This window comes from Buteo buteo, chromosome 12 (genome assembly GCF_964188355.1).
Source record: "Buteo buteo chromosome 12, bButBut1.hap1.1, whole genome shotgun sequence".
In the NCBI taxonomy this organism is placed as follows: domain Eukaryota; kingdom Metazoa; phylum Chordata; class Aves; order Accipitriformes; family Accipitridae; genus Buteo; species Buteo buteo.
In genome coordinates, this window is record NC_134182.1 from 20132656 (window position 1) to 20159853 (window position 27198).

Genomic DNA, 27198 nt, shown 5'->3' on the forward strand with positions numbered 1-27198 from the left:
AAATACTGAAAAGCAATAGAATTTCTTCCTATTCTAAGAAGAAGAGGATGGTATTTACTGAGGGAATTAAGATAGCTATTATCTCCCTTTTGTAACTATTCCTGCAGTACCTCACCTGATGTAGTTGCTTCTGATGAGTTGGGATAGCCCTTATCCAGACCACAGTTGCATCTGGGCAGATAAATCCTCTCTGTTATTTACATCCCAGTCAAGGGAAAAGATCTGTAAGTATGAGCTTTGAAGATAAGAATAACTTTGACAAGAATATTGGGAATGAGAACGGGGTAAGGGGGAAAGCCTTGACCAGAAAAGAAAGTTACGGTTTGGAGATCCAAAAGTGGAAGTACAAAACTAGTTGGAAAACATCAATGTGTGTCAGAGCTTGCAGTGTTTATAAAAATAAATGGTAAAATGTTGCTTATTGTAGAAATAAAAAATAATATATGAAAGAAATGGTGCTGCTCTTTATGGAGATGGTATGAACTAAAGGTAACTGATAAAGTAACAGTAAATGATACCTTGTTCTCTGTTCTACATACACATTCTTATTAAGGGCAAGACTATCAATATGCATCAGTGCATAGATATGGAAAGTACACATTCAACAGGGAAATAACTGACCCAAAGCTGGTGGCAAGGTTATTTAAAAAGCTATCCCTTCTGGTCTTAAATGGTTCCATGAGATTTGATGATAGGATATTATATTTTCTATTTAAGAAAGGAGTAGTGGTGTGATTCAGACAACAACTGGTCTATTAGTTTGACCTCAGCTGGTTAAGCACTATCTAAAAATGATAAAGAACATTTTGCTGAAAGAGAAGGCTTAGAAAGTGATGGCTAGTGGAGCTCTTCAGGATCTGTCTTCGGACTTCTTTTGTCAAATATTTTCACTAATGATGTTGGCTCAGAAATATGGTGCTGTGATGAAATTTGTTGCATACACTTTGCAGTGATTAGCAAATCAGAGGAGGTATTGAATGTCAGACAGGAAAAACTGGATTACCATGGGGCCCTGAGTAATAGAAATGAGGTGAAATTAATCACACAAAACAGAAGGTCATGCATCTACGTCATTCATTATCGCTCGTTCCTTAGTAATGAAATGACAGAATATCCTATATTTACTAGTTAGTCATAGCTTGTCGATTACCACCAACATGATATGGTCTTCAAAAAGACAAATACAACATGGGACCATATTAGGAAAGATATTTCCTTGAGAAAGGATTGATTTTAATATATAAGGTAGAGTTTGGACTTAAGCTGCTGGAAGGATATATATTAGAATGCATCTCTAGCCAGTCACCCAGGTGAAGAAAAGGATTTTCTTCTTTCTTAATAGTGGAAAAGTGCAAGGAGAATGTTGGATCATGTAGAAAGATCATCAAAATATGTGCCATGTCTAATGGCATTGGGAGTTTATAGCACTGCTCTGTAGCTGAGGGCCTCCAGGAATGACTTTGCCAAAAAGTAGCAGCACCTACCTGGCTCACAGCACCTAAAGAATAGTAAGAACAGATTTAATTTCCCAAGAACAAAATGAATTACAGCAGAACAAGTGCAGAGAAAGGTTTTCCATTTCTCTGCTCACCCCAACAACACATCTAATAAGAGAAATCTCAAAGAGGTGTTCTTCATCTGCTCTGAGAAGGGGTGCACATGAACGGAAAGCCAAGAAAAGAAGAATATAAGACAGAGACCAACTTGTGCATAAACTACTGACAATTTTTTTTTAGGTCAAAACTTAGAAGGTTTATAGCCATCAGAGCTCCTTGTCTCTAAACTGGCTTCTCAGCAACAGTAAAGGTGTGAGTTTGTGACATGACCACCTACAACAGCAATGGACTCATCTCAACAATCCTCCAAGTCCCTTCCTATCCTACTAAATTTCTTAGGGAAAATTTCCAGCCAGCTTTCCCTCTCCCCATTTCGTTTTTTTCCCTCTGACAAGTATTCCTGTGATTGTTGGATGTCATAGCAATCTTAAAAGGAGACAAAGAGGTGCTAGCAGGCAGTGAAACACAATTATAAAACTCTACTAATCACAATAAGCTGGAGTCACTTGGGAAGATAAGCAGAGACTGAAATCCTGGTGGCTTTTGTTTTGGTCTTACCTCTGTTGCAATAAATCTGCACATTCTCATTCTCCAGACTCTCAGTCTGTATGTGAATTGAATAAAGTCTTTGTAAACTTCCTGAGGCTGAGTTAATAACCTAATCATAAATAAATTAGGAGGACTAGGGCCATATCCTTCCTATTAATCCAAGGACAAACTTTTTTCTTCATTTGAGCTGGAGCAAAATTGGATCAGAGGGCTCAGTACTCTATAGCCTTGTTCTCTCATGCAGTCATTTAGCCATGCAAGATGACTGCAAATTATTGTACAAGGGAGCAGTCAATGATGAACCAACTGCTTGGATTATATTTTCTAGTTAAAGGACTTTCTGTTCCCCCTCAAACATCAATTGTATTACCAGAGTGAGTCATTAAATGGCTTAGTTTGTCTGAAATAGCAGATGAACTGGCTGCTGAATTGCCTTTTTCCAAGGGGACCATGTTCCATTAAAAATTTTTCTGAAGTCTAAATTTTTATGGGAAATTTCTGAGAAAAAGCTTAATGTTATTTTGTTATATTTTGCATATTTTTTGCAAATATGCAAAAAAAAAAAAGAGGAAATATATGGCAGGAAAAATCTGCAAACACTCAACATTTGAAGTGTCAATACAGAAATGAAGAGAACAAATACTCTCTAAAGGCACTCAAGTTTACAGTCTGAAGATGACAGGCTAGAATGTGCCAGAGATCAGAATGTTTCATTCAATCCTACAGCTATATTTTGTCTTGATAAAGTAAAATAGGCTTAATTTGGTTTTGATTTTCCTTGCATATTCATCACCTTAAACAGAGTGCTTTATTATGGCTATGTTCTAGATTACAATTTTCTATGCCAGTCAAATGTTTTGACAGTACAAACAAACTACATGGAAGTTTCCAGAACATTTCTTTATCATGACTCAGTATTAGTGATTTACAGAAAGTAGAGCCACTCCAGTTGAGTGGAAATACAGGGATTGTCACCAGGTCCTGCAGGTTTGGGGGTCATACCTTTTTTTCATTTATGTCTCTTCCCCACCACCTCCCTTGCCATTCTTCCATCATACAACTTGCCAAGTCAGAACTATGTTCTTCTGTCTCCTCTGATATGGGTGTAAGGCCCAGGTCTCTATGGGCATAGAGTGCTTTAGCATGAGGACTTTAGTATGACCTTCCCTGTGACAGGATTTTAGTAGGACTTGTACTCTTGCTTGTATCCTTCTGCTCATGTGGGAGTTCTGTGTGCTGCAACCATGAACCAAGGAGGTCAGTCTCTTTCTGTTTTCCCAGAATATGTCCAAATACCTACTTGATGGCAAATACAAACCCACAGTCTAAGGACCTGCAGGCTGATGTTCCATGGCAGGTCTAGACTGCAAGGTGATTAGATCATTTTCCTAATGCAGGAAATGAAGGGTTCAGACATCTGCGTTCTGTTACCTACCCTGGACTCGTGCACATCTAGCTGTTGGAGCAGTGAAGCGTTAGGATACACGTTGGGTCTGTGACCATGCTTTGGCAGTTTCTCTTCAACACTACTTCTTCATCACCCCTAGGAGCTAAATAAATGAAACACTGGCACAGTTAACAAGTGGGCAGATGGTGCAGCTGCACTGTGGGCCAGGAGCTGGAGGATCCCATCTACCAGATTAAAGTGATGAGATAAGGCAGAAGCAAGCACAGACAGTAAAATTAAACAAGTATTCCTATTTCACTTCTTAATGAGGACTATCTGGTCTATGTTAAAGCTATCTTGTCACTCCTTGCAAAACTACGTCAGCAGCAGACAACAAGCACAGTGCAAAGATTCCTGTGCTAGCAATCAAGTGGTAGCTCTAGAAACAGAACAATTTAATCAGTGTTTTGCTGCATGCACACAAATTATCTTTGTTAGGATGCAGGTGTTGTGGCACTGTGTTTCTCTTGATCTGATCTGGTACCTCTGCAGATCCAAGCAGTGTACTGTCTGATTGTATCTGCTCCATTAGCTTCAGCTTAGCAGGGTCCTGATCCTTCTTTGTTGTGCAGTATAGATAGTTGTCCAGCTTGAAAATAGTAGAGTTACTCCCTGGAAACCTTGCTGACACCACAAGCTGCTTTTTAAGCCAGTTATCCTTCTTAAGACGTGTAAAACTGAAAAAGGAATTTCTCTGGACTGCCAAGAAATGAGGCATAGACTTGCTTTCATATTCATCCCAAAGTTCAAAATTCAGTACTGGAGAAGCAATCTGACCTATGTAGGTTTCCTTGATACCAAGAAGCTGGTTGAAGAAACTCTCTAAGACTCATTTTGGAGTTTTAGAAAGCAGGCATTCTTTATTGCAGTGCTAGATGCATGGGGGATAATTCCACCTAGCGTGCATACCACAGCTTTAGCACTAACAGGTTATATAGAATAACTATTTGCATATTAATCAGATTAGTATTCATATACATAAAAATAATTGCAACTGATTACCTTAGTACTGCCTACATCTGATCATGCACAATGAAGGATCCATTTGAGTCAAAGGGCTGCTTTTGCGACCACCAACCCATTTGAAGTTCTTGTTGGCTGTCCTTGAAGTCTTTATTCTTGTCCTTGTTCTATGATCTTGAAGCTTAACTCAGTTTCAATCACATGTGGTCAGTTTCAACATTGTTCTCATCTAGCATACAGGAACATCCAGTCATAAGAGCAAAGAACCGCAAAACTTATGAATAATTACTAGTTAATCACTTCACTAGACTTGGTAATTATCTCCCCAGTTACCCTTTGTCTATTGTTTCAACCATAATGTTAATATATGATCATTTATCAAATCTCACTTGCACAGTCAGCTAGCAGCAAACCAGTTTTCATAGAAGGTACAAAATATTAAAGCCATAAAAGTTTGAACAAACCACATGAAATGTATGGACATACGCTATCATCCTGTTGTCCATACCTTTGCCAAAGACCAAAGAAAAAGTGTATAATAGAGCTCATACAAGTGAGTGAAAGTAAAATAAATCAGGTTACTATAATGAAATGTGAGGACAAGATCAATGTTCCTTAGAAAACTGAGGGGGAAGAAGGGAACCAGGAAGGAAGTTATTTTGTTTAGTTACCAGTCCTTGTTACTACATAGAGTTATTAACTGTCATTGGGACTGGTGTATATATTCTAGCCAAAGAAAGGTACAGGGAGAGTCAAATAATTTCCAGACTGGAATTAATGTTGCAAGTGCAGCCTTCTGAAATTACAGGTAATGAGGTTATAAACAATCCCTTTTGCCAGGTGCAGAGTTGCACACAAGGGAAAAATCCAGTTAGGAGAGACATCACTTGTTCAGGTGACAGTAGCAGGATGTATCAAGATTGCAATCAGAGATCCTAACCAATGAAATACATGAACATCTGATCTTTCAGAAAGCAAAGCTGTCCAAGGTGGGTGTTATTTTTTTCTGTAACTGTGAGTATCTGTTCCTGCTCACTAATAGATTCTTATGTGGAAACACATTTCTCTCATTACCCCATCCCAGGTGCAAAGCAAGCAGATGGGAGGGAAGGAATTTAAAGCTCAGGGGATTAGAAATAAGGAGGCTAGAGAAGGAGATGGACAGTAGGACAGGTGGGCAGAAGTTCAGAGAGGAATCTAAGAGAATCTAAAAGATAAAAAGGCAAATAAACACCGAGAAAGACACATATGTAAGAGAATGAAGTAAGGGTGCGCAGAGACAGATGCCAAAACTAGGGCTTTTTTTTTTTTGTCCCTTAAGTACTTGATTTTGCAACTTTAACATAGAGATTGGCTGTGGAGAAGAATACTCTATAATTCTGTTATTAAACTTTGGCAGAGGGAGGGGGACAAAAAGAAAATAAAGGGCAATACCATTATCCCACAGGTTGTTGATTCCCAACAGTGGACATCCAAAATTACACAGCAGTAATTTAATCTATTTCTCTCTCTACCTTGGGACAGATGGTCTTTCACCTATTCCCTTCCTGTCTTAAATACTCTCACTGTTTTTCAGAAGGTACTATGTTGCATTGCAGAGACAGCTGCAGTTATGTGGAGGAAAAAATCTCTTGTTAAAGCAGGCCGGAATTTTAATGGAACAATTATACTGTTTAATTGAAAAGGTACAAAATCATTCTAGAAACTTAAGGTCATGCAGGTTTTAAAAGTGTTTGGCTCCAGGCTTCTTGATTGTAGGTGTCATTTTCAGCTGTATCTGAAATTTAAGGTAAACTTCTCTTCTATGTCCTTGTTTCATCCTTCTTTTTCTCTCCATTTTCTGCCATTCTGTGTTTATCCAAAGTGCTCAGTCTTCCTCATGGGTATCATGAGTGCTCCATGTGGAGATGAAGGACTTGCACAACAGCAAGACTGACAGGCCAGTACTGACAAATGTTGTTGGACACCTTTTGGAACAGAAAGATTTCACCAACATAAAGTTATTTTCTTCTGTCAGAGGAAGAAACAAAGTTGTAAACAGCAGCAACACAAAAATCTTTGAATATATTTGCCAAGCTTAAAAAAAAAAAAAAAAAAAAAAAAAAAAAGTAAAGGCATTCCACTGGCTAAGATGAAAAGACTTTCCAGCAAACAAGATTCCATTCAGGCCAGCATCAAATCAGCCTGTTCCACTTTTGTGTTTTATTTTATAATTAATTTTCTTTACACCCACAGCATTTGAAGTTGAAATAACTGGGTCAGGAGACCAGATTTGCAAGGCTGGGATCCTAATGAATACACTATCCATGAGGAAATACAAGGCCAATACAGTGTCTTACATGCCTTTTCCCCATGAAATAAATAACCCATCTCATTTCCCCACAACAGAGTATTTCAGAGGCCCAGTGATTAGCCAGTCACAAGGTCTGAGCAATTACCACTGTAGTGAGTGGAAAGTTTTAGAGGAGTAGCTACTACAGAAAATAAGGCTTACGACCTCTCAAATGTAGTGGGCATAGTTATCATAATGTTTGAAACCTCCAACCTGATGGCTTCTCTGAGGTTAGAGTGAGTGCCATTGTTCAGACAGCGGCCTCTCAAGGGCTTGATTTTCTGCTACCTTACAGGCTATTTGTAATCATGGATGTGAAGGTGAGTGGCAGGAACCAGGAGAGCAGAATTCTCTTCTCTAAAGATAGCATCTCAGGCCCACTTTTCCATCACCTAAGTGACTAAACAATGCACAACAAAGTAATGATCCTCTGTCCTAAAACTCAGATAAAGTTCTTCAAAGGCATTGTCACATTTTCACCTTCTTTTGGAAACACAGCTTAGAAATTGGCAATACGGAAGACATTGGGAAGAGTAGATGAGAGAACAGAGTGAATCTGCAAACAACTCTTTTCTGTCTTTCTTTCACAAGATGATAGCCAAAGACGTGAAAGAGGGAAATATTCAGTGAGATTGGATTTGTTTAATCACAATTCTTTATTGTGATTTGCAAGAACTGAACAGAACTGAAGTGCCCAGAGGATCTGAAGTGACAGAGAAAGAAATATTTGTGGGATGCTAAATTTGGAAGTGACTTAACAGTATCTGAAAAAAATAGTCTTTGATACAAGCATCTACAAAACAAAAATGCCAACAGCCCACAAAGATGCCCTGATGTTTTTATTGTTCTGTTTTATTTTGTTTCTTTCCATTTTCTGCCTGTGACTTTCTAACTTGACAAAGTTCTTTGGATACAAATTAACTTTCTTGGAGTGCTGTTTGTTACAGTTTCACTTACCTTAATGGATGCTTAACAGACTTGAACTTGGCTTGTTTCAGCTAAATAAGCCAAGAAATAAGCAGAAAATAAATCCTATCCTAGGTAGACTAAGAACCTGGCTATAAACACTACCACCTAGATTTGAAAGGGACAAAACAGGTATACTTAAGAGCCTTGACAGAACTTAATCGACTTCCAAGTCACATCAAACTCTTCCAGCTCAAAAAACAGTCTTGAAGGTCTGTGATCTTGCTTGTTGTTTTGTTGGATGTGAAAAAGGTTTTTTTTGTTGTTATTGATGAAATTTCTTGCTTCAAAGCAAATTAAATAGGAAATACTAATCATATTTCATAAGATCATATGTCCAGATGTTTAACTAAATTAATTGCTGTTCCAAATACAGGGACTAATTTCAGGAGAGCAAGACAGCACCTGTATTGGCAAAGAGGCGGGGGGGGGGGGGGGGGAGTGTGTTTGTTTGTTTGTTTGTTTGTAATGCTTAAGGACAAAGCCTGTGTAAGGCCATTTGGAATTTATCTCTTTTCTCCCCATTTGAAGACCAATACATTTCTCTTGAGAAGGGAAGGCATAATTCCTTCTCTTAGAGCAGATGAAGACAAAGAACTGGATCTGCACTTTGAGGAAAAAGAGAGTTCATGATTTGTTTTGTCCAAAATACAGCTGAATTCTCAGATCTGAGAATCATTGCACTGACCCAGTGTCTTATGCATGGTGTGTTGGTGGTGCTGATACCAAAGGCACCATCACATACCACCAATACAGTTAGTTTCACTCTGTAAAGTTAAGCAGGATTTTTTTAACATGGAAAGGAGGAATAAGAGTTACTCATCGGAGGAGAGGGGGTGGCATCAGAAGTCCAGGTCATCTATAGGAAAGGAAAAAGAAGTCTCCTGGTGTTTTCTAACACTGAGATACCTCCTTTTATCATGTCCTTGAATTCAGTCAAATATGAAAAAAAGTAGGCATGTTAACAGGCTAACCCCAAACATACAACTGGAGCTGCCTGGGGCAGAATAAGCCCACAGAGAGTTACTCTGAGACAATGTATGACTTTGTCTAAATTTTCCTTTGGTTGCGCCTGTGTCACCCTTATTAGATGAGGATCTTCTGTGTCACTATAGCCATTCTTCTCACAGTTCTCAGGAACTAAACATGATAAGCACCCTGTTAGACCAGCAAAGTTGTTGTGGTCAGCCCATAAACAGCCTTTTTACCAGGAATGTTGCATAAAGGGTGGAACTGTGCAATCCTGCTCCAGATGAAAAAAAGTTCATCAGCTGTCCTGCACAGAACTTCTAGATAAAAAACAGGAAGGCACAAAGTGCTATTGTTCCTCATTTGTGTAATGCTGAAGTCATGGTTATGATATTTCGTGTAAAGGAAGGAAGCCAAGAGAGAAGGCTATGGTCATACATAAATGATAAGTTCAACCTCACAGCAAAACTCTTTCTCCTGCTTGCTTGCTTCCTTCCTTCCTTCTTTCCTTCCTTTTCCTTCCTTCTTGCCTCCCTCCCTCCCTCCCGTCTTGCCTGCCTTCCTTCTTTCCTTCCTTCCCTCCCTCCCTCCCTTCCTTCCTCCCTTCTTTATTTCCTTCCTTCCTTTCTCCCTCCCTCCCTCCCTCCTTTTCTCCTTTCCTCCCCTTCCTTCCTTTCTTTTCCTCCTTTCTTTTTCCTCTTTTCTACTTACACCAGCCTCTGGGTTTTATGCATTTCTTAGTTCCCTTTCTGTAATATGGAAGAGTGAACATAGACTTAGCTTTGATATGTAGGATCAGTCAGATTCCTTGGTATTGTATAGCCCATTACTCTAGATACTGCTAGATACTGCTCAAACAAAGAATGCCAAAAATTTCATCACTATGAGTTTAGTAACATTAAATGAACATTTTTTCTTTTCTTACTGTTGTGAGTAGAAAAAATGGACGACATCAAATAAAATACAGCAAAGGAGGAGGGTAATAAGATGAGGGAGGAGAGGGTTTCTCCAGCACACAGAAGGTAAGGAAGGATAGGAGAAGACAGCATTGACACCTATTTTCTAACCAGTGACGTGCAGAAAACAGACTCCACAATCAGTGAGACTGTAAAGTAGGTATCTTTATTCAGTGCTGGGCAGCACGGGGGTAGTCCCACCAAAGTCGTGCGTGCAGTCGGGCCTAATTGTGCAGGTTAAGTACATGTTCTACATACATATTCATTAGATTCCCGAGAAATGTTATACATATTCATGTTTTCTGGGAAACTATTAGCATATGCAAATGTCTTTTACGCAGGCGCATTGAAGGTCTCTGGTGGTCTTCAGGAGTCCTCTGGTGGTCTTCCATAGTCTTCCTCACTTGTCCGCTATTTCACCCTCCTCAGGTGATTCTGCGCAGTATGGTCTTTTACATATTTTGATACATCAGTGCTTGTTAGTGCTCTTATTATCTAAGTTCTCATTAGTGGTGTAAAACCATATGGTTAGTTTAAGCTAAATTATCTACAAGGATGAGAACAAAGGCAGGAGTTCTTATCTTTTCTGGCCCTATCGATTCAAGCAAGGTCTCTACTTGTGCCTTCTTAACAAGATCGTAAATACATCAAACATTTAATTAAGTTTTGTGATTGTTCATGGTTCCTTCTTGCTCATCACTCCCAAGTACCAGTCTCTGACAGGCTTAATCCTTGACGAACACCAGTCTTTGGTATGTAAAGTTACAGAGAGACAATCATTAAGCAATTAGCAGTTCGTTCTCTATATCACCAGCCTGGCTGGTTCCATGCCAATGATTTTCAGACCAATTTGATTAGAAAGGCTGGTCTTGTTCTGATTTCTTCTGCATCTGTTGTTTTTGTGGCAGCCTTGGAATGGGTATTTACAAAATCCCTATTTGTAACACTGTGTATTTTTTGACACATGCTTTTTATTTGCATGGGAGCAGTATGTCCTAGAGACCTGTGTATGCTATTTTGTGCCAGCTACCACGAAGAAATACCAGAAGGCTCTCATGCTTCTTTCTAATGAGGAAAGCAAACTATAACAGAAGCCTCTGCTGTATCAGATTTCTCAAGTGTAGATAAGAATAATAATGCAGTAGTGTGCTTTGAACTGAAAAATGCTATGATGCTCATGAGCAAGTGTGTGATGTCTTAAGCTAGTCATTCGTACCTCACATATGCCCTGAAGTTTAACAGTGAATCTCTATCCTTGTGGTAGTTTCTTTAGAGGAGTGCCTATGTTGCTCACTAGTAACAAATGCAGAGAAGAACGATGTTCTGCTCTTGCAAGAAAGAGACAAAACAATCAGCATGTCTTTGTAAAGTCTAACAGTTATGTTGTGCTCAATTGGCAGGAAGCTGGACACAAAGGCTTTCCCTTGGCTTGCACTAGACTAAGCACTCCTGCAGTCTTTCATAACTGCAGTCCTAACACAAGCCCTGGCTATGTTCCATCCCCACGTGAGGACAGGATCAGGTCTTCCACTTTGCCCTGGTTTTTGTTCAGGCATGTAGCCCAATGTTTCAGAAAGATATTGAGAAACTCTTAACGGATGCCTAGTTTGGACAATGAGGCAATCGTGATCAGTGTGGCAGATCCATCCAGCTCACATGCTGTGCTCTCTGCTGAGACTTTTTAATTATTATTTCATTATTAACATATCTTTAAAACTTTGTTCAGTGCTTATTTGAAGCATGAATAGGACTGGAAGTAGTCCAGCACTTTGCATTTTCATACTGTTCTGGGATAGGCTCAGAGATGACGGCTGGTACATGGACTGGACTCTGCCCTTCAATTGCCTATGTGGGTGTAAAGCTCCTTGGCAGGCACACAGACTTTTACAAGTGGCACAGTGCAGAGTGTCTTCAGGAAAGTTAGTTAATCTCTGTACGTCCAAGAGTGCTGAATGAGGCCTGTAAAGCGTTAAGAGTGAATTCAGCAAAATCTTGAAACAAATGAACAGCTAAATAAGACATGGCTGATCTAGGCTCCCTGTAAGTCAGAAAGGAAGGCAGCAGCAGGGAGGGCAAGGAATTTCTTTCTTTGGAATTTGGACTACAGAATTATTCTGTGCCAAACACAAGTGAATGTCTCCATAATGTCTAGAAGACAACTGAAAGACCAGTGGCAACAGTTTCTGTGGATCCTAAAATTGCCTTGAGTAACCGTCTTGAGCTTCACTAGAGTGACAGTGGTCTCTGCAGCTAGATGTAGATGGGTTTTATTTTGCCATGGTAGAATAGCACATGCAACTTTGGTTACAATGAAGGGGCATGACACCATGCAGCATCTTTGCCTAAATATACAAACCTCAAATCTTTAATTCCTTACTGAGTACTGGTTCTTCAGATAGCTGCTGAGAAAAGCAAAGAAATCAAACCTTCAGCTGTTGTCTCAGATGTGCAAAAAACCTTACTCTTCATGACCTATGACATGACATGACTGTATCCCAGTAAAGTCCAAATCATCTCTTATGCAGATGCTCTTATTCCTTTACATTTATTTTATGGTTTCATTTAATTCTGGGCAAGTGTTTCTGTCAACCAGCAGTAGGTACTTCTGAGAGTACAAGGTTGCCTTTGGAGGTGTAAAAGCTTATTTTATACTGGTTTGTATATATATGCCTATATTTGTACAATCTGATAAAACTGGAAAAATACAAGGCTTTAAGTATGCAAAGATATTTCATTTCTTAACTTTTCTGATATGCTCAGCCCCACCATATTCAATTGGATTACAGATGTGAGTCAGTCTTAACATAGTCTTTAAGTGAAATAAAATAACTACAGAACCACAGAACCAGACCCTTCAGTGTAGGTAAGAACATTTACTGGAGAAACATATTAGAGATCCTGCAAAAGTTTTTTTAATGCTGGTTAAGCAAATTATAATTTTTTTTCTCTTTCTGAGGTTGTAATAAATTTTGATCTTTATTCACTTTACATCTAATTAAACTTTTTTGTTCAAGTGAACTTGAAAGGTTCACTGATTGAACAATTACTGCATTTAATATGAAGCTAAAATGCTTTCTGTATTTCAGCCCTCATTATCACTTGCTGTTCAATTAAATTCAGGAAATCCTTTCATTACAGTTATTACAGTTCTACAGGGAGAAGTGATGCTTTATAAAGCTACCGTAAATGTAAACATCAAGCTTTCTTCTGCATCCTTTGAAAACTGTAATTAAAAACACTATTTTGCCTTGCTATCTTGCCTATTGTTTTCATCTGTGTCTATGTTACCTTGACATCATACTAATGAGAATAGTTTCAGAACAGATATTTGGCCATATCACAGGTCATTCAAGTCTGTGTTTCTTTCCAAATGGCTTCAGCTTTGAGGGAAAAAAACCCCAACCCACAAAACAAACCAATGTTGCGTTAAGTTTTCCTGTTAGTTTCTATCCAGCCTAAAGACTGAATAAAGTCTAAAGTCTAAATGCTTAAGACTGAATTGGATGGAAGAAGATGTTTTGCTGGAGAGCAAAGATTTAAGTATAACCTTCTAAACATTTAAATCTGTACCAGCACATATAACTATGTCTAGAAATAACAGCTGACACGAGCAATTATAAGGCCCAGTTACTCACACATCAGCGAGTACTGCACAGGTCAAACACTGAAGGCAGAGACTGCACACAGACTGCAGAGAATCCTTAACATTTTTGCAACCGTTTGTTGCAAATGCAAATACCCCTGACACATTTTTGCAACCATTTGTTGCAACTGCAAATACCCCTGACACAGCAATTTGGTAAGGGAAAACAAAATTATTTAAACTAGAGGAGTTACTGTAGAAGCAGTATGGTGTATAAAGGTCTGAGTTTTACTCTTAACAGCTCCAGCAATACAACAGCTGCACGGTTCTAAAGCTAAGAGCAACAGAAGTCATTTAGGGAAACACATGTCCTTTGGAAGAGTAGCTGACATGATTCGGGGAAGGGGATCCAGGGAAATTGTGGGCACCTGAGCTCTCCTTTCATGTGTGAAACAGGTTCAGAACAAGGGCCTCAAGTTCAGCTCAGCAATGGGTGACCATGCTCAGCAGACCCATTGCCCAGAGAAGGTGGACCATGGGCCACCAGACGTTTTGCTGTATGGCCCCTTGTCTGTGAAACATTGGAAGTGTGGGGGAATCTAAATTAGGTTGGAAAAGTGAAATATTGTTTTCTTACGCCCCACTTAGTTCCTGTGCCCATCTTCTGACAATGTTTTACAGATTTCACTTGAGACTCAGGCAGGACTGAGGATGAAGTCGTTGTCTGCACCAGAAATGTTCCCCAGCTGAGGATAACTGTGTTTCCTGGTCCTCTGCCTGTCCCTGCTGGGACACGTACCCCGTGTGCGAGTCCTTCGACGTCTGCATTTCCCACGAAGGCAGCCAGCAGGCAGGGCCAGCCCGCAGGCCTCGGGCTCTACACCTGCCTTTTGGAGGGCCGAGGCAAGGGCGGGGGAAGGGAGACAAGAAAGACTGTCAGTGCGGGTTTTGCCCTTGCTGCTGAGGGACGCGGGGCTGCCGGGAGCTGCTCGGGGCCCCTGACCCCGGAGGGCACACCAGCGGCGAGCGACCGGCGGGCCGCCGCTGACAGCGCCTCCCTCCGCCCGCGCGAGGGCGGCGACTACAACTCCCGGCGTGCATCGCCGCACCTGCGGCCGCTCTGATTGGCTGTCCCTCCGCCCTTCCCCGCGTGACGGCCCGAGGCTGGCGGCGGCAGCGCTGCAGCCCCCCGCGTGTTGGGGGCCGGCGAGCCGCATGGCGGCGGTGTGGGGGCGGCGCGGCGGTCCCGCGCTCTTGCGGGGGATCCTCAGGGCAGCCTCGGGCCGCGCTTGCAGCTCCGGGGCGCCCGTGAGGGCTCCCTCTGCCGCGGCTCAGGTGAGGCGGGGCGCTGAGGGGTCCGGTGGGGGCGGGCCGTGAGGGGAGGCCGGTGCGGCGCCGCGGGGCGAAATGGAGGGTTTGGGGCCGAAGGCGGGCGCCGGCGCCTATAGCCGGTAACTGGCGGGTGCCGCTGCCGGGGGAGCGCTTGGGAGGCGTGCGGCTGCCGGAGGTCGTGCTTGGGGTTTTGAGTCCCGGGCCGGTGCCTTGCACTTAAGATTAAGAAAACGTAGTTCGTGGAGGGGTACTAGTGGTAATCGGGACTCCGCCTGGCGGGGTTCCCGAGGGGAGCTTGGGTTTGAGAGTTCCCCATCCATAATCCCCCGCCAGCAGCGTAGGGCACCGCAGCTGTAATCTGCTGGGGTAGACGGCACCGAAACTCTGCCTCGTGTGTTCTAATAGAAATACTTAATTTTGCAACCTGTCCCAGACCGATAGGTAATTCGTATGGTGAACATGACTTGATTATATGGGAGGGGGGGAAGGGGTGTCAACAAAACATGTAGTAATATATAATTCTATGGCCTTACTTTGTTGAAATGTCACCCTGACTTTGAAACTAAGTAGGACATTAAGTCTCTTGGACTGAACCAGTTCTGTGTTCCATCCCAGTCAAAGAAGAGGTTGCACAACGGCATTTGATCTGCCTAGGTCAAAATCAAATGGTTTTGCAGCTTTTGGTGGTTGTGCTCCCAGTGGTCACGCGAGCTTTACAATGAAGCTGTTTGTTTGTTGCTGGCATGAAATTAATAGAGGTGTTGTCCAGATCTAGCTCCTCCTAGTTTAACTTTTGGTCCCCCAGATGGATTTGGTCTCTTGGTGTCCAAATGTGGGAGAAGCAGCTGCACAGAAAGGCAAAAGTTCTGCAACTGTCTAGAAGAAATAGGGCATGACATGCAGACTAATCTCAGCTGGGACATGATTTATTGAGTTACTTGCAATTGCATGGCTTGGCTTTAAGAGGCAGAAAATAAGCTAAAACTACTAGTGACAGTCTTGGGTCACCAGAATTGAATGCATTCACTACCACTTATTTACAGAAAGTCAAATGGATTTGTGTGTTGCTTTATTGAATGCTTACTTGGCTCAGGAATCTAGAAAGGTTATTGAGTTTCTTTTGGTTTTTTTCTAAACCATGTACTTCTTTATAAATTCTGATCAGAATTACTTTTAACTACTTTCTATAAATCAAGTAGTTCTAACATACATTCAGGAATACTTTTGAGAGAGCTTGATTACAACATCCTTCTTAGAAAGCCCTACTGCTTTAGGGGACAAAAGCCACAGTGGTTGGAAGAATGGGATGGCTGATTTGTGTTTGTGGCATAGTAAGTGTGACAAGTGTGCTGGGGCACTGGCTAATACCCTGCAGGGCCTGAGAAGCAAGCTAATGCAAAAGCAAAGACAGTGCAAACTTAGCAACTATACAGTGATAATGTATTCATTGCTCCTTTCTGTTCTTGGTCTCTCCCAGGATTCATCTGTAGAGAGGAGCAATTAGCATTACAGCCATAGGTGACAGTGAAACGCGCTTTCAGATGACAGGATGTTCAAACGTTCAAAACAATTGTGAATACTGCTTGACTATCTTTTGTGTTGGATCTGAAAATGTTCATGGGTTCTGTTTAGTTTCATGTGATTTCAGTTGGGTGCAGGGGGTGCAAAGGGGAGAAGAGAGCGCTAGTCTCTCTGTATTTCATCCCCTTTTAAAATGGTCCTTCCAGCTGTGGAAGGAAGAACTGTGTAACTCAGGAGCTTCAGGAGACAACTGAAAGGCTGTGTCCAAGGCCATCCATTGTAAGCCTTTAGGTTAGGTTACAGACAGTGGGGTCAGTACAGCTGCTGTATTGATATTGTGTGGTGAACTTACATTCTACTTATGGCTTTTTTTAGCCTGTTCCTACATGCTGGTTTTTGAGACAGTGGGAAAATGTCTGCGCACGTGCTATCCATTCTGTATCCTGCATTTGCTATCTGTCATAACACTTTCTATGAATGCTTCTAAGTGACTCCCTCAAGCAGAAACAATAGCTTTTATTCATGGTTTGAATGTCCATTAAGTCCTTATAATGTTCTCTATATGAAATACTTGGTGAAAATTGATGTAGTTATAAAAGTGAAATGATACTGATTAGAAGACCTGACTGGGCAAATCAGAGGCTGTGAAAATTTATGTCAGTTTTGAAGGTGAAATCAGATATACCTAGGAAGCTGATCCTAAATTGTTTACAAATAAACCCCAGAACTTGATGAGTTTATTATTGGACTGGTTAGTCCACATGTTTGAGCCTGTTTGTATTTTAGTATTTAAGATACAGTTGTCAGTCTTGGAGATGTGCACAGGGTGGAATCCCTTTTTCTAAGACTGGATTAGGGCAGGTAGCGACAGGCACTCTGAAAGCAGTGCTTTCGTGGTTGTTTGGTTGTGTACAAGCATTTCTTGACTAATTGACAGTTAACAAAGGAAAACCTGATGCCATCCTGTCATCTTGTACACATGATGATACATGTCCAAATTATATTCTTGAATAAAAAAAAATCATATAGGATTACATATTTCTACTACAAAACTGTATTTTCCAGTACAATAGAAAAAGTAATTTGTACTACTTTTTTTTTTTTTTTAATTGTAAGCTGGAAGTTTACATGCAAAATCCCCAGCTTTTTGAAACAAAGAAGAAAGGTGAGAGGACTCTTAAAATAGTGAGGCTTGGGAGCAATAATGTTAAGGAAATAAGGTTGGTTGTTTTTTTTTTTTTTTTAAATCCTGCTCTAGATGTATCATTTCCAGTAAAGGTCTTTGGCATCCTGATACAAAGTTTCGTTTCAGCTTCCTCCCTCTGTTCATGTAGATCCTGTAATTCAAACATAACGACCTGAAATTTTCTGTGGCCTCAATGAAGTGTTCACTACTGGGATAAAGGGGAGAGCCCAGCTTGTCTAGAGGGACCTCATATGGCCCTTATTCTTGGCCAGTCATGTCTAAAGCTTTCTCTGTCCTGGAGCTCCATTTTGCGGGTAGCTGGTCAAAGCCTCTGAGCAGCACTCTCTGTGCCAGTAACCAGAACTGTAGCTTGCTCTTTGGGGTCAACTGTTGGGCAGCAGCTGCTGAGCCTTCAGAAAAACATTTATCTTGGATTTCTCAGCTCAGACCTCATTCTGGCACTTGGCCTACTTAGACCCATTTCAGCCTCTGTGCTTGTCTAATTTCCAGGTTGAACAAGGACACTATGTGACCGCTTCCCTGCAGACTAAGATATTAAAGGTGAGGCATGAAACAGAAGAGCTTTTGCTGAGTTGTGTCCATGATGCTAGCGTGGCAGCATTAGGTACTACAGTGAGGTGGCAGCACTGATGCACAAACCCAACAGGATTGCAGGAGCTGAAAGAGCCAGTGGGTGCAGGAGCAGCGATAACAGTGTCGTAAGTACACAGCTTGTGGTGGTCCCCGAGACCTGGGCTGAAGAAGTGTTTGCAAGCATTACTTTTCCATAGTGCACAAATATCACTGGGGATGAGGTGAAGGTGGAAGGGTAGAGCAAGTATAGTACTCAATCTTCAGCTTGATAAATAGATGAGAGCTCTGTTCTCTTCCCCCTTGTGTTTAACTGAGCCTTTCCAGTATCTTGTCAGTTTATGGTGTTCCTGGTGGTTATTAATACCTCTGGTGACAGTTTCCAATTGTGCTGTGTTGTTAGAAGAGTTTTCCTGGAAATCACAGGTGAATTGGCAGATCTGAAGGGTTGACAGCTTGTCAAAATATAGCTGCTAGGTGCAGTCATCTAAGCTCTCATTCTTTCAGTACCAGTATAGAACATGAGATTGACAGCCCGGAGAGTGAAACTGTTTTTGCACAGATCAGATAAAGCACACTCTGTAACAGTGCATACTCCTCCAATGTGTAGAAGTATCTCCTGTCAGCTACAGAGAGAGGGGAGTGGGGACATGGGGATTATAACCATTGCTTTTGAGTGAAAAAGTTATGTGGTTGGGCATTAATAGGTTAAAATGCCAACAATTGCCCATCTTTTCCAACTGGAGGGAACTGAATAACCCTGTCTCTGTAGCCTGGGAACTGTAGCAGGCAGCTTTTGCTTTCTCCCTGCTCCGACAGGTCTCACACAGGCTGCAAGTGACTAGGTCCAACCTCACCCTGTTCTTCCCCTTCGGAAAATCCTACTTGCACAACTACCTGAGAGAGTGCTTCATCCTTGCCCTGAGTTACCAGGAAGGCAGCTGAGTTTCCATCTCTGATATTTGGCCTTCCCTGTGGAAGTGATAAAAATATGAGTCAGTGCTGGGTGCAGTAGCAGTTTTGGTAATACAGGATCCATTCCCACTGGAGCTCAAGCTGATGCTACTGAACTCCTCATGGGTGTCTCCTAATTCCTCCTTGCTGACATCAAACTGGACAGAAACTGAACAAACAGCTTAAAAATTCCATCTCCAGTCATTCTTTCCTCCCAGACAAACCCATGTCTGTACATGACAAGAAGTTGACAGAAAGAAGCTCTAGCAGCTCTGGAAAACTTTTTTTCTTTTCCCCACCCCAACACCCACTATTTTGCAGCAAGAAAGCAAAAGTTAATTATTTCCAACAGGAATTTTTAAGTATATTGACACCAACTGCCTGCTAAGTGCCTGTTTTTTTAATGCTGTTTCTTTACCGTTCACTTTAGAGTAATTAATGAAGGGCAGTATTATTCCTCCAGTAAGTCCTCTTACTTTAGCTTCCTTGCCTGTAACAGCCCCCCAGGTGGATGGCAAACCACAAACAGAACTGTTGTCTCCTACGTCCCACTCCAGTGGTGGCTCCTTCCTGAAAATAGGAAATTGCTTTAAGCATATTATTGTCCTTGAAAGTATGTAGTTTTGGCATCGATTACATACAATCCTTAAAGGCTCCCTCTCTTGCTTGCTTTCTGTCAGGGAGGATAACTTTTCCCTTCTTTCCCCTCCCTGTAATGCACACTCTAAAACAGGGAGACAGGAGGTTCATACTGTTCTGTCTTCAAGTGGAGTGGGTAAGGAAGCCTGATTGTGAAAATGGTGCAAAAATGAGTTATTGAGAAAGAAACAGGAGAGGAGTGTTCCTACAAGAAAGGCTCAAATAATTTTAATAAGCATGGGAGTGCTTTCCCTCTCAAATGTGAACACCTTTCCAAAATAATAGGAAGGAGAACATCAGAAATCCAACCAGGCCAAGAAAGCAGTGAAATTTTCAAGAAAAAATACTTTTGTGTTGTGGTTTTTCTGAGTTTGGCAGTATTTAAAATATCTTTAGATTTAGTCTATTCAGGGGTGAGTTTTCTATCTGGGGAAGAAGCAGAAATGAAGTATGGATATTTAGCTGGGCTCTTCAACTTAACCCTGCTTGTATTCTGAGAAACTCTCGCAATAAGTACAACAGAGCCAGCATTTCTAACAAACCAAGCTCCCAAATTGGGATTTCTTGGGGAAACTAAAGCTGTGCGGAGCTCACAAACAACCCGGATGTGCCCAGGCTGGAGCATTTCCCTGGGGAGATTAAAAACAAGATGACTTGTTCTGCCTGTGCATGTTGGAGAAGAGGGAGATGTAAGAATGTGTGAGCAGCACGTGTGGCTTTGGAGAGGTTGCCACTGACCCCTTTGGTGCTGCGGGGAGGGAAGGCCAGACCTGGGGAGGGCTGGCCTTGCACCCCTTATCCCTCTGCTCTTGTGGCCATCGCTACAAAATGGAAACTGAAAGAGATTGCTTTGTTCTGGCAGAAAAGCAATTACGTGGAAACTAGTACTGCTGTTTTATCAGGGGTAAACAGATGCTTTCTGGGCTTTGAAACAGCCACTTTGTGTCTCCTTTATCTTCTCTAACCCCCCCCACTGCCAGGGAAGTTCTTGGAGATCTTCTTATCTAACCACAAAGCTGTTTGGATCAAGAAGTGTAGTGGATTGTTTAAAGGCTAGTGGAAAGATTTTGCTGCCAAGAAAGACTGCTCCTGCTTAGAAGTTTAGCAGCAGCCCTGGTGTTAGCACAGCTGGAATCAAAATTGCTGCAGCTTCTGATGGCTGAAGTTGGGCCTCTTCCCCAGACAACCTTTGCTGTCTGCCTGATCTGGTCACTGAGGGTGTCCTCAAATCTTTCTTACAAATGCTTTCAGAATAAAATGTTTTGAGGGAGTATACCTGGGTGGTTCAACATTTTAGCTGACCATTTCCAAAGTTCTTGCAAGGGCTGTTTCAAAATACTGTGCAGGGTTAACTCCTATGGTTACTAGCAATGACTAGACACAGGGAGATGATGGCCACAGCTATGTATGTTTCTGCCCAGTCCCTTGGCATCATCCCATACATGCCAATTTTAGTATGTCTGGAGATTTCATAGGTCTGTTTTTCACTAGATGGAAATCATGACTTTTGTTCAGTTATGCAGTTTGAATACTAGCTAATGTGTCATTTTGTCCAGTTCCTCATTCTACATCTTAAATTGATGTCAAAACTTTATTTAATCCTTTGCCTGCTGCAGCCTATCAAGACTAGCCAGCATGATCTTGACTTGAGGCACAATTCTGCAGCTGATTTTTTGCCTCCCTCATGTTTTTTAACTTTGTGAACACGTTGTATCCAGAAATGATTTTGTATGTGCTCTTTCACTGGAGATGAAATTCACTGTAAGTACAGGAATCCTTTAGCTTTCTTCCAGTTTTCTTAGCTGGCTATTAAGTGTCTGTGTGTGGTTAACTAACTAGGACACAGTGAAGGTAGTTCCTTTTAATTATTTTGATTGTGTTTTCTCTGTTTCGTTTTGTGAGGCTATGCAGCTGGCCTCTGTTAGAGTTATTAAATTGTCCTCCTATAAAATGTTAATTTAACTGTGATACAGTAGATGAAAAGACACCAGACTTGGCAGAGTTTGGATGATGTTGTTTGTGGACGTTTGTGTGTAGTGCCTGAACCGAGTATCCAGCTGATTAAAATATGTTGGTAAACTTTTGCTTTTCTGCAGTACTGTGATAAGAGTTGGTTCAGTCAGTGTATGTTTCGCTCAAGGTATTGAAATATTTTCCAAAGGTAGCAGAGTGGTTTCAGCTGTGCTTTACAGGTGCAGAGAAGCAGAACTACAACATGGTAATTTGAAAGTCATGGGCTAAAGGCATTGGGACTCCCTGCATTTAGACCTTGCTATAACCAAGTGTTATAGTGTTGATGATGTTGATGTTCTGGTGTTGATGGTAGTGATGTTTTAAAGATGGTTGGTATAAGCTTGAACTGTATTCATTTCCAGTAGCAGCTACTAATTTGGGATATTTAATTTGATATCTAAAGTGATCAGCCCTCATTCAGTACTTCCTGAAAACTGTGTTGCTCTAGAATATGTTACATTGTGCTTTAAAAAAAACCCAAATTGTAAATAGAAATCACTATTAATAGTCACTTCATTAAAGCTAACAAAGACATTATTAAAATTCTGAATCTTTTTATGCAGGCTTGAACAGGTGGAGTGTTCAGGATCATACATGTCTATTCTAGTCCCACTGTCCCTGTATTATTTATTATTTTTTAACTGAGATAAGCTTTTTGGAAGTATTCTGTTGTATGGATTTGGGCAAGAAGACCTTGTTGGAAATGTTCTTGAACCAGACATCACAAAACATAATTGTACATAGAAATAATTTGGGTTTGCTATTAACAAGATGTTATGCCTTACACATGAAAGTTGGTAGGGACACATGCAGAGATGCAGTGTTTCATCAACTTCTAGCTTTCTTGCACTGAAATGCAGGGAGGGACCCTTCTATATGATTTCATTTATCTGAGCGCTCTAGTGAGATTGGGTGGTCCTGGATCATTGATTCTGGAAAGTGAAGAGACAAGCAATTGAAAAAAGCTGCTTCCTATTCTGCACAAAAAGCCTGAGGCACCTGTGGCAAAGAGCCTGTATCTTAACATGCACAGGGAAAATTACAGTACAGTTCCATGTAGTTAAGTACGGTGTGAAACTTAATAAACGACCAGGTTTGACCATAAAGACAAGTCATGGGTTTTTCTTGTGCAGCTGTCCCTGTTGGGGAAAAATGGAATAATATAATCAGTTGAGTTCAAAGTTAATATTTATACAGCAAGTTGATAGGATAACTATTCAAATACTTAGCACTTGCTTGTTTTCATTACAGGAACTGCAAAGCTCAGAAAGAGGACGCTTTCTACTGCAACATGCTGTTCCCTTCTCTGCTTTTTTGACGGACAGCTTTGGGCGTCAGCACAAATACTTGCGAATTTCTTTGACTGAGAAATGCAACCTCAGGTGTAAGTGTCTGCTTGCTTTCTTGCACAGAGCTCTTATGCACCATATTGTGCAAAAGCCAAGACCTGAGTTAGGGTACTTTTATTGCTGTGTTGGCCCTGTGCTGTTTCTTGTCTTCACAGAGTAATGTTAAAGGTTAAATAGAGACTGATTTGGGGCTGAGTGGCTGGTGGGATGGGGAAGCAGGAGCAAGCCTAGGGATCTACCAGAGATGGGTGGAAGTGACAGGTCTTTCATTGGACTTGGTGTGGTTTGGATGATAGTACTTGTGGATGTTTGTATGCTGTACACAAAGTGTGTGATAAGCATGAGCTCCTACCTAGGCATTCCCACAATTAGGTCTGCAAAGTTTGTGGCAATGTCCCAGTACTTGCCCGTTCAATTTGGTGTCTCTGAATGCAGGTTAGATAGAAATAAGATCAGCTTTTCCTTCAATTTGGATCTATTGTAATTTTGAGACCTATCAAATGAGTCTTGGGTTGTCTTCTGAAGGAAAACAGGAAATTGGTAGGAGATTGCTTGTAAGATTTGGTGTATGATCTTCTCTGTATTTCAGAAAAGCAGAGTTGTTTGACATGCTGGTTATTTTTTCCCCCATGTATTTCTGTATTCTGTGTTTCAGGTCAGTATTGTATGCCAGAGGAGGGTGTTCAGCTGACCCCTAAATCAGAGCTACTTACTGCTCAGGAGATAATCACCCTAGCCAGACTGTTTGTGAAAGAAGGTGTAGAGAAGATCCGACTGACAGGAGGAGAGCCACTTATCCGTCCTGATGTGGTTGATATTGTGGGTGAGTTCCCAATAAATACAGTGTGTTTCAAAGTGACTTGCTATATATTGATCCAAGAACTACGCTTATAACTATCTACTAATACAGTCCAGCAACGTGGGGAATAATTATACATTAAATGACAGTCCTTTTTCCTAACATTGTGAAATGCAAGGTAGCTCCTTTCAGAGAACTTCCACTTCTGCTCTCCTGCTTGGATGGAACTTATATCTCTTCATATTATAACAGCTGAACTTAGCATTGTCTTCATATTCAGCATCTACTAGAACAGCTTGCAATAATGGAGCCTTGGGGTGAAAAATCAAGTATTAATGTGACCAGGTCCTCACTGGGGAGGAACAGTTGATACATGCTTACAAACAAAACAGGTTTTCTTTTGGATTTGGGGGAGGGGGGAGTGGTCGTGGCGTGTTTTGTGGTTTTGTTTTGTTTCCTTGATAACAGATGTCACTTGCTTGTCTGTGTTTAATAAGGAATGGTGGAAATGCCTATTTTTTTACAGTTATTGATGAAGACTATTACTTCAGTGGACTATAAATACCCAGTAGGTATTGTATTGACTGACCGTGCCTGTTCTTTCCTTGAGCCAGGTGTTTTTTTCCTTGTCCAAAGTCTCGTATGTTATGGACATTACAATAGCTTTGTGTAGTGGCAATGTATTTGATTAAGGCTATGTAGGTGGGAGCACTTTGGTGTATTGTAGGCAACAGAACTTGTCTGTTTCTGCATGTGTGAATACTCTTATAAGTACTGAAGATAAGAAAGGGTTAATATGGAAGATGAAGGTCTTGAAAGTAGAGTAACTGTCTACTGATACACTGAGCTTTGGTGCAGAAAACAGTTGGTCTCTGCTCCTGCTCTGTTTTGTTCAGGATTTGGACAGCCTTTATGGTCTTTTCCAAAGGAAGCAGCAGAGCAGTGTAGTATGTAGAACTGACCTGTTTATAGCTGGAAAAGGTATGGCTGCAGTGAGCTGGCTTGAGTTTCCTTGAACCTTGATTGTGAGGAGTCCTGAAACTGCACTAACTTCATCTTTTTGGAAGTCTGGAATACCATTCTCTAGGGCATTTCGCCCATGCATGATAGGTTATTTTTTTATTGAGGATTGAGAGAGCTATGTGCCTTTCAAGAGACCTGTTTCTTTCAAGAAGGCATTCCCCATTTCTAGTTAATAAAAGATATAATTATTTTTAGATGGCTTGTGCCAGCCAAAAGGGGGGCAGAGTTACAAAATAAGTTGTATTTTAAAATACAATGAAGCTTTACAGTTCAGCATGTAGCATTGGCATGACAATGAGTTGAAAACAACAAGATCAGTTCAGTGCAGAACTTTCCTAGTGTATTTACCTTTTTGATTTATCAGCAGTAGCTGGTGGCTTTTTATACACTCATCAGCTACTCTGATGTTAAGAGTGTAAGTTGAGCAGCCAGGTCACTGCAAAATAATTATCACATTGCTGCAGTCCTGAAGTATTGATATTGGAAGGATAGAAAGTTTGGGTAGTTTTTTTTTTTTTCTTTGTTTTACAGCAGTGATAGAATTCTCAAAGGTTTATTTCTGTGGCTGAAAGAGGGAGACAGATCTTTTTGAACTACTGGGCTTTCATTATTCTGCCTGTGTTCATGGTCACAGCTGAACTTTGACAGATTCTTAGTGATCATTTTAATGGATGACAAGAGAGATCTTGGGGTAAGGGTAATGGATGTTAAGATGATTGTCCTGTTGCAGTAGTTCATTTTGTCAGGGATTTGTATTAGCCTCACAGGTTTTTTCTAAGGCATGTTGAAAATTGGCAATTTAAACCTATGAACACTTTTTGTCTTTTCAGACTTTGGTGTTACTTTATGGTGCACAAGTTTGGGATCAAGATAAAAGTCTCAAAACTAAATAGATCACATGTAACAACTATGAGGAAAACTCACTTGGAGGGAAAACAAGCCCAAAAATGTCTTCTGCAGAATTTGAGTTAGGCACCTTTATTGAAGCCATTTTAGCACAATGTACTGGTTTGGGCTGGGACAGAGTTAATCTGGATTTCTAGATGGTTTATAGAAGCTGGCTACAATGTCTCAGGTGCTGAATAGGGTTGAGATTTAAGTTAGGTTTGTTTTCAGCAAACCTTTCTCTTAATCATAAATGGTCTGTGAAATACCAATAAAGCTCAAAAATATTAATGCTGTATTACTATTACTGTATTTTTCTAATATTCAAGTTCAGACTTTTTTAGTCTTTCAGTGAGCAAATGTGACTTGAAGCTACTGTAGGAGACTGTGTTATTCAGAGACCTGCTACAGTTCTTTAGCTTATTTCAAATGTTCTTTTAATGCATGCACATACATAAACTATGACTCAGCAACACCGACACTTGCTGAAAGCTGAATCATGTCCTGGCAACTGCTGAAAACATATGTTTGAGACTTTTCTGAAGCAGCTCATAGTGGAATATAGAATCCATCTCCTTTGAGATACTCAAAGTTTAAAATAGCACCGGATATAAACTGTGTGATAGCTGTTTATTATTAATAGTCTAAGAAGTACACATCTGCACTGACGAAATCATTTTCCATGGGGTGGGGGACAGACAGCTAGATGCCTTTTTATAGCAACATACACATTTTGATTAAGAGATACACATGCCTTTTCTGGACTCAATCAGAAGCGCAGTTGAGGAAATGATTGGAAGAGAATATATAAGCAAGTTGTCTATTTAAGAAGATGCTCCTGATCCTAAAGGAAAAAGTAAATGTAAAAGGGTTTACCTGATGGCTTGAACCTGACATAGAAGCTTTTAGCTTCATGCTATTGAATGATAGTATTTGTTCTGTTTCCTTTTCTACTTAATAGTTTTATCAGTTGCCTTTGCTTGTGCTGATTGTTGCTAAAGCAGTGACCAAAGGTCAGCAAACAGACTTAATACAGGTACAAGGTGAGTTACAAAGTTATGAAATCTCTTTAATACCTTTTGAATTTAGAGGTCCACAAGCCAAGAAACTAAGCAACTGCAAATGTTCTACTTAGCTTGCACTAATAAGGCAGAGTGTACTAACTGGTCCTTTTTAATTAGTGTTAAGTCTCCATCTCTTAAGTTCTCACAGTGGGCTTCTATCCAATTTGTTATTACAGATGGTTCCAAATATTAGTGTATTTCTAGTGCCTCATCTGTATCTCCTCCTGTCTGATGAGGAAGAAGATGCATTGATAACAGCTGCCTGTTAATGCTGCCTGCATTAACTGACCCAATCAGCTGGTGCTACTTTTTTTTAATTTTTCCATTTTAGGCTGCAGCATGGCTTTGGTTTCATTCAATGCCTTTATGCATTTTACATTTCTAGCAATGAAACCTGTATGACAGCTAGTCTTTTTTTCTCTTGTTAGGAGGTTGACCATTTTGTGCGTTGAGGCTGTAAGTAAAAGTAGTGGTGTTCCTACACTATCCTATGCTCTCACAAAGACTAGGCTGCTAGTGGT

At 40.8% G+C, this 27198-nt stretch overlaps 1 protein-coding gene across 8 annotated transcripts in view; it reads left to right on the forward strand.

Moving 5' to 3' along the window:
- The first annotated feature begins 14482 nt into the window (after positions 1-14482).
- MOCS1 (molybdenum cofactor synthesis 1) overlaps positions 14483-27198 on the forward strand; it is a 32809-nt gene continuing 20093 nt past the window's right edge. For 3 of the 8 annotated variants that reach the window (XM_075042918.1, XM_075042919.1, XM_075042927.1), the window contains exons 1-4: positions 14483-14656; positions 17871-17921; positions 22809-22941; positions 23562-23729. In XM_075042918.1, the coding sequence (XP_074899019.1) occupies positions 14537-14656; positions 17871-17921; positions 22809-22941; positions 23562-23729 (472 nt within the window). In that variant the 5' untranslated portion in view covers positions 14483-14536. Of the gene's footprint in view, positions 14657-14754; positions 14773-17870; positions 17922-18005; positions 18080-21224; positions 21306-21725; positions 21763-22808; positions 22942-23561; positions 23730-27198 lie in introns of those variants that run through there. The other 5 variants (XM_075042921.1, XM_075042925.1, XM_075042922.1 and 2 more) reach the window with 5 other exon arrangements.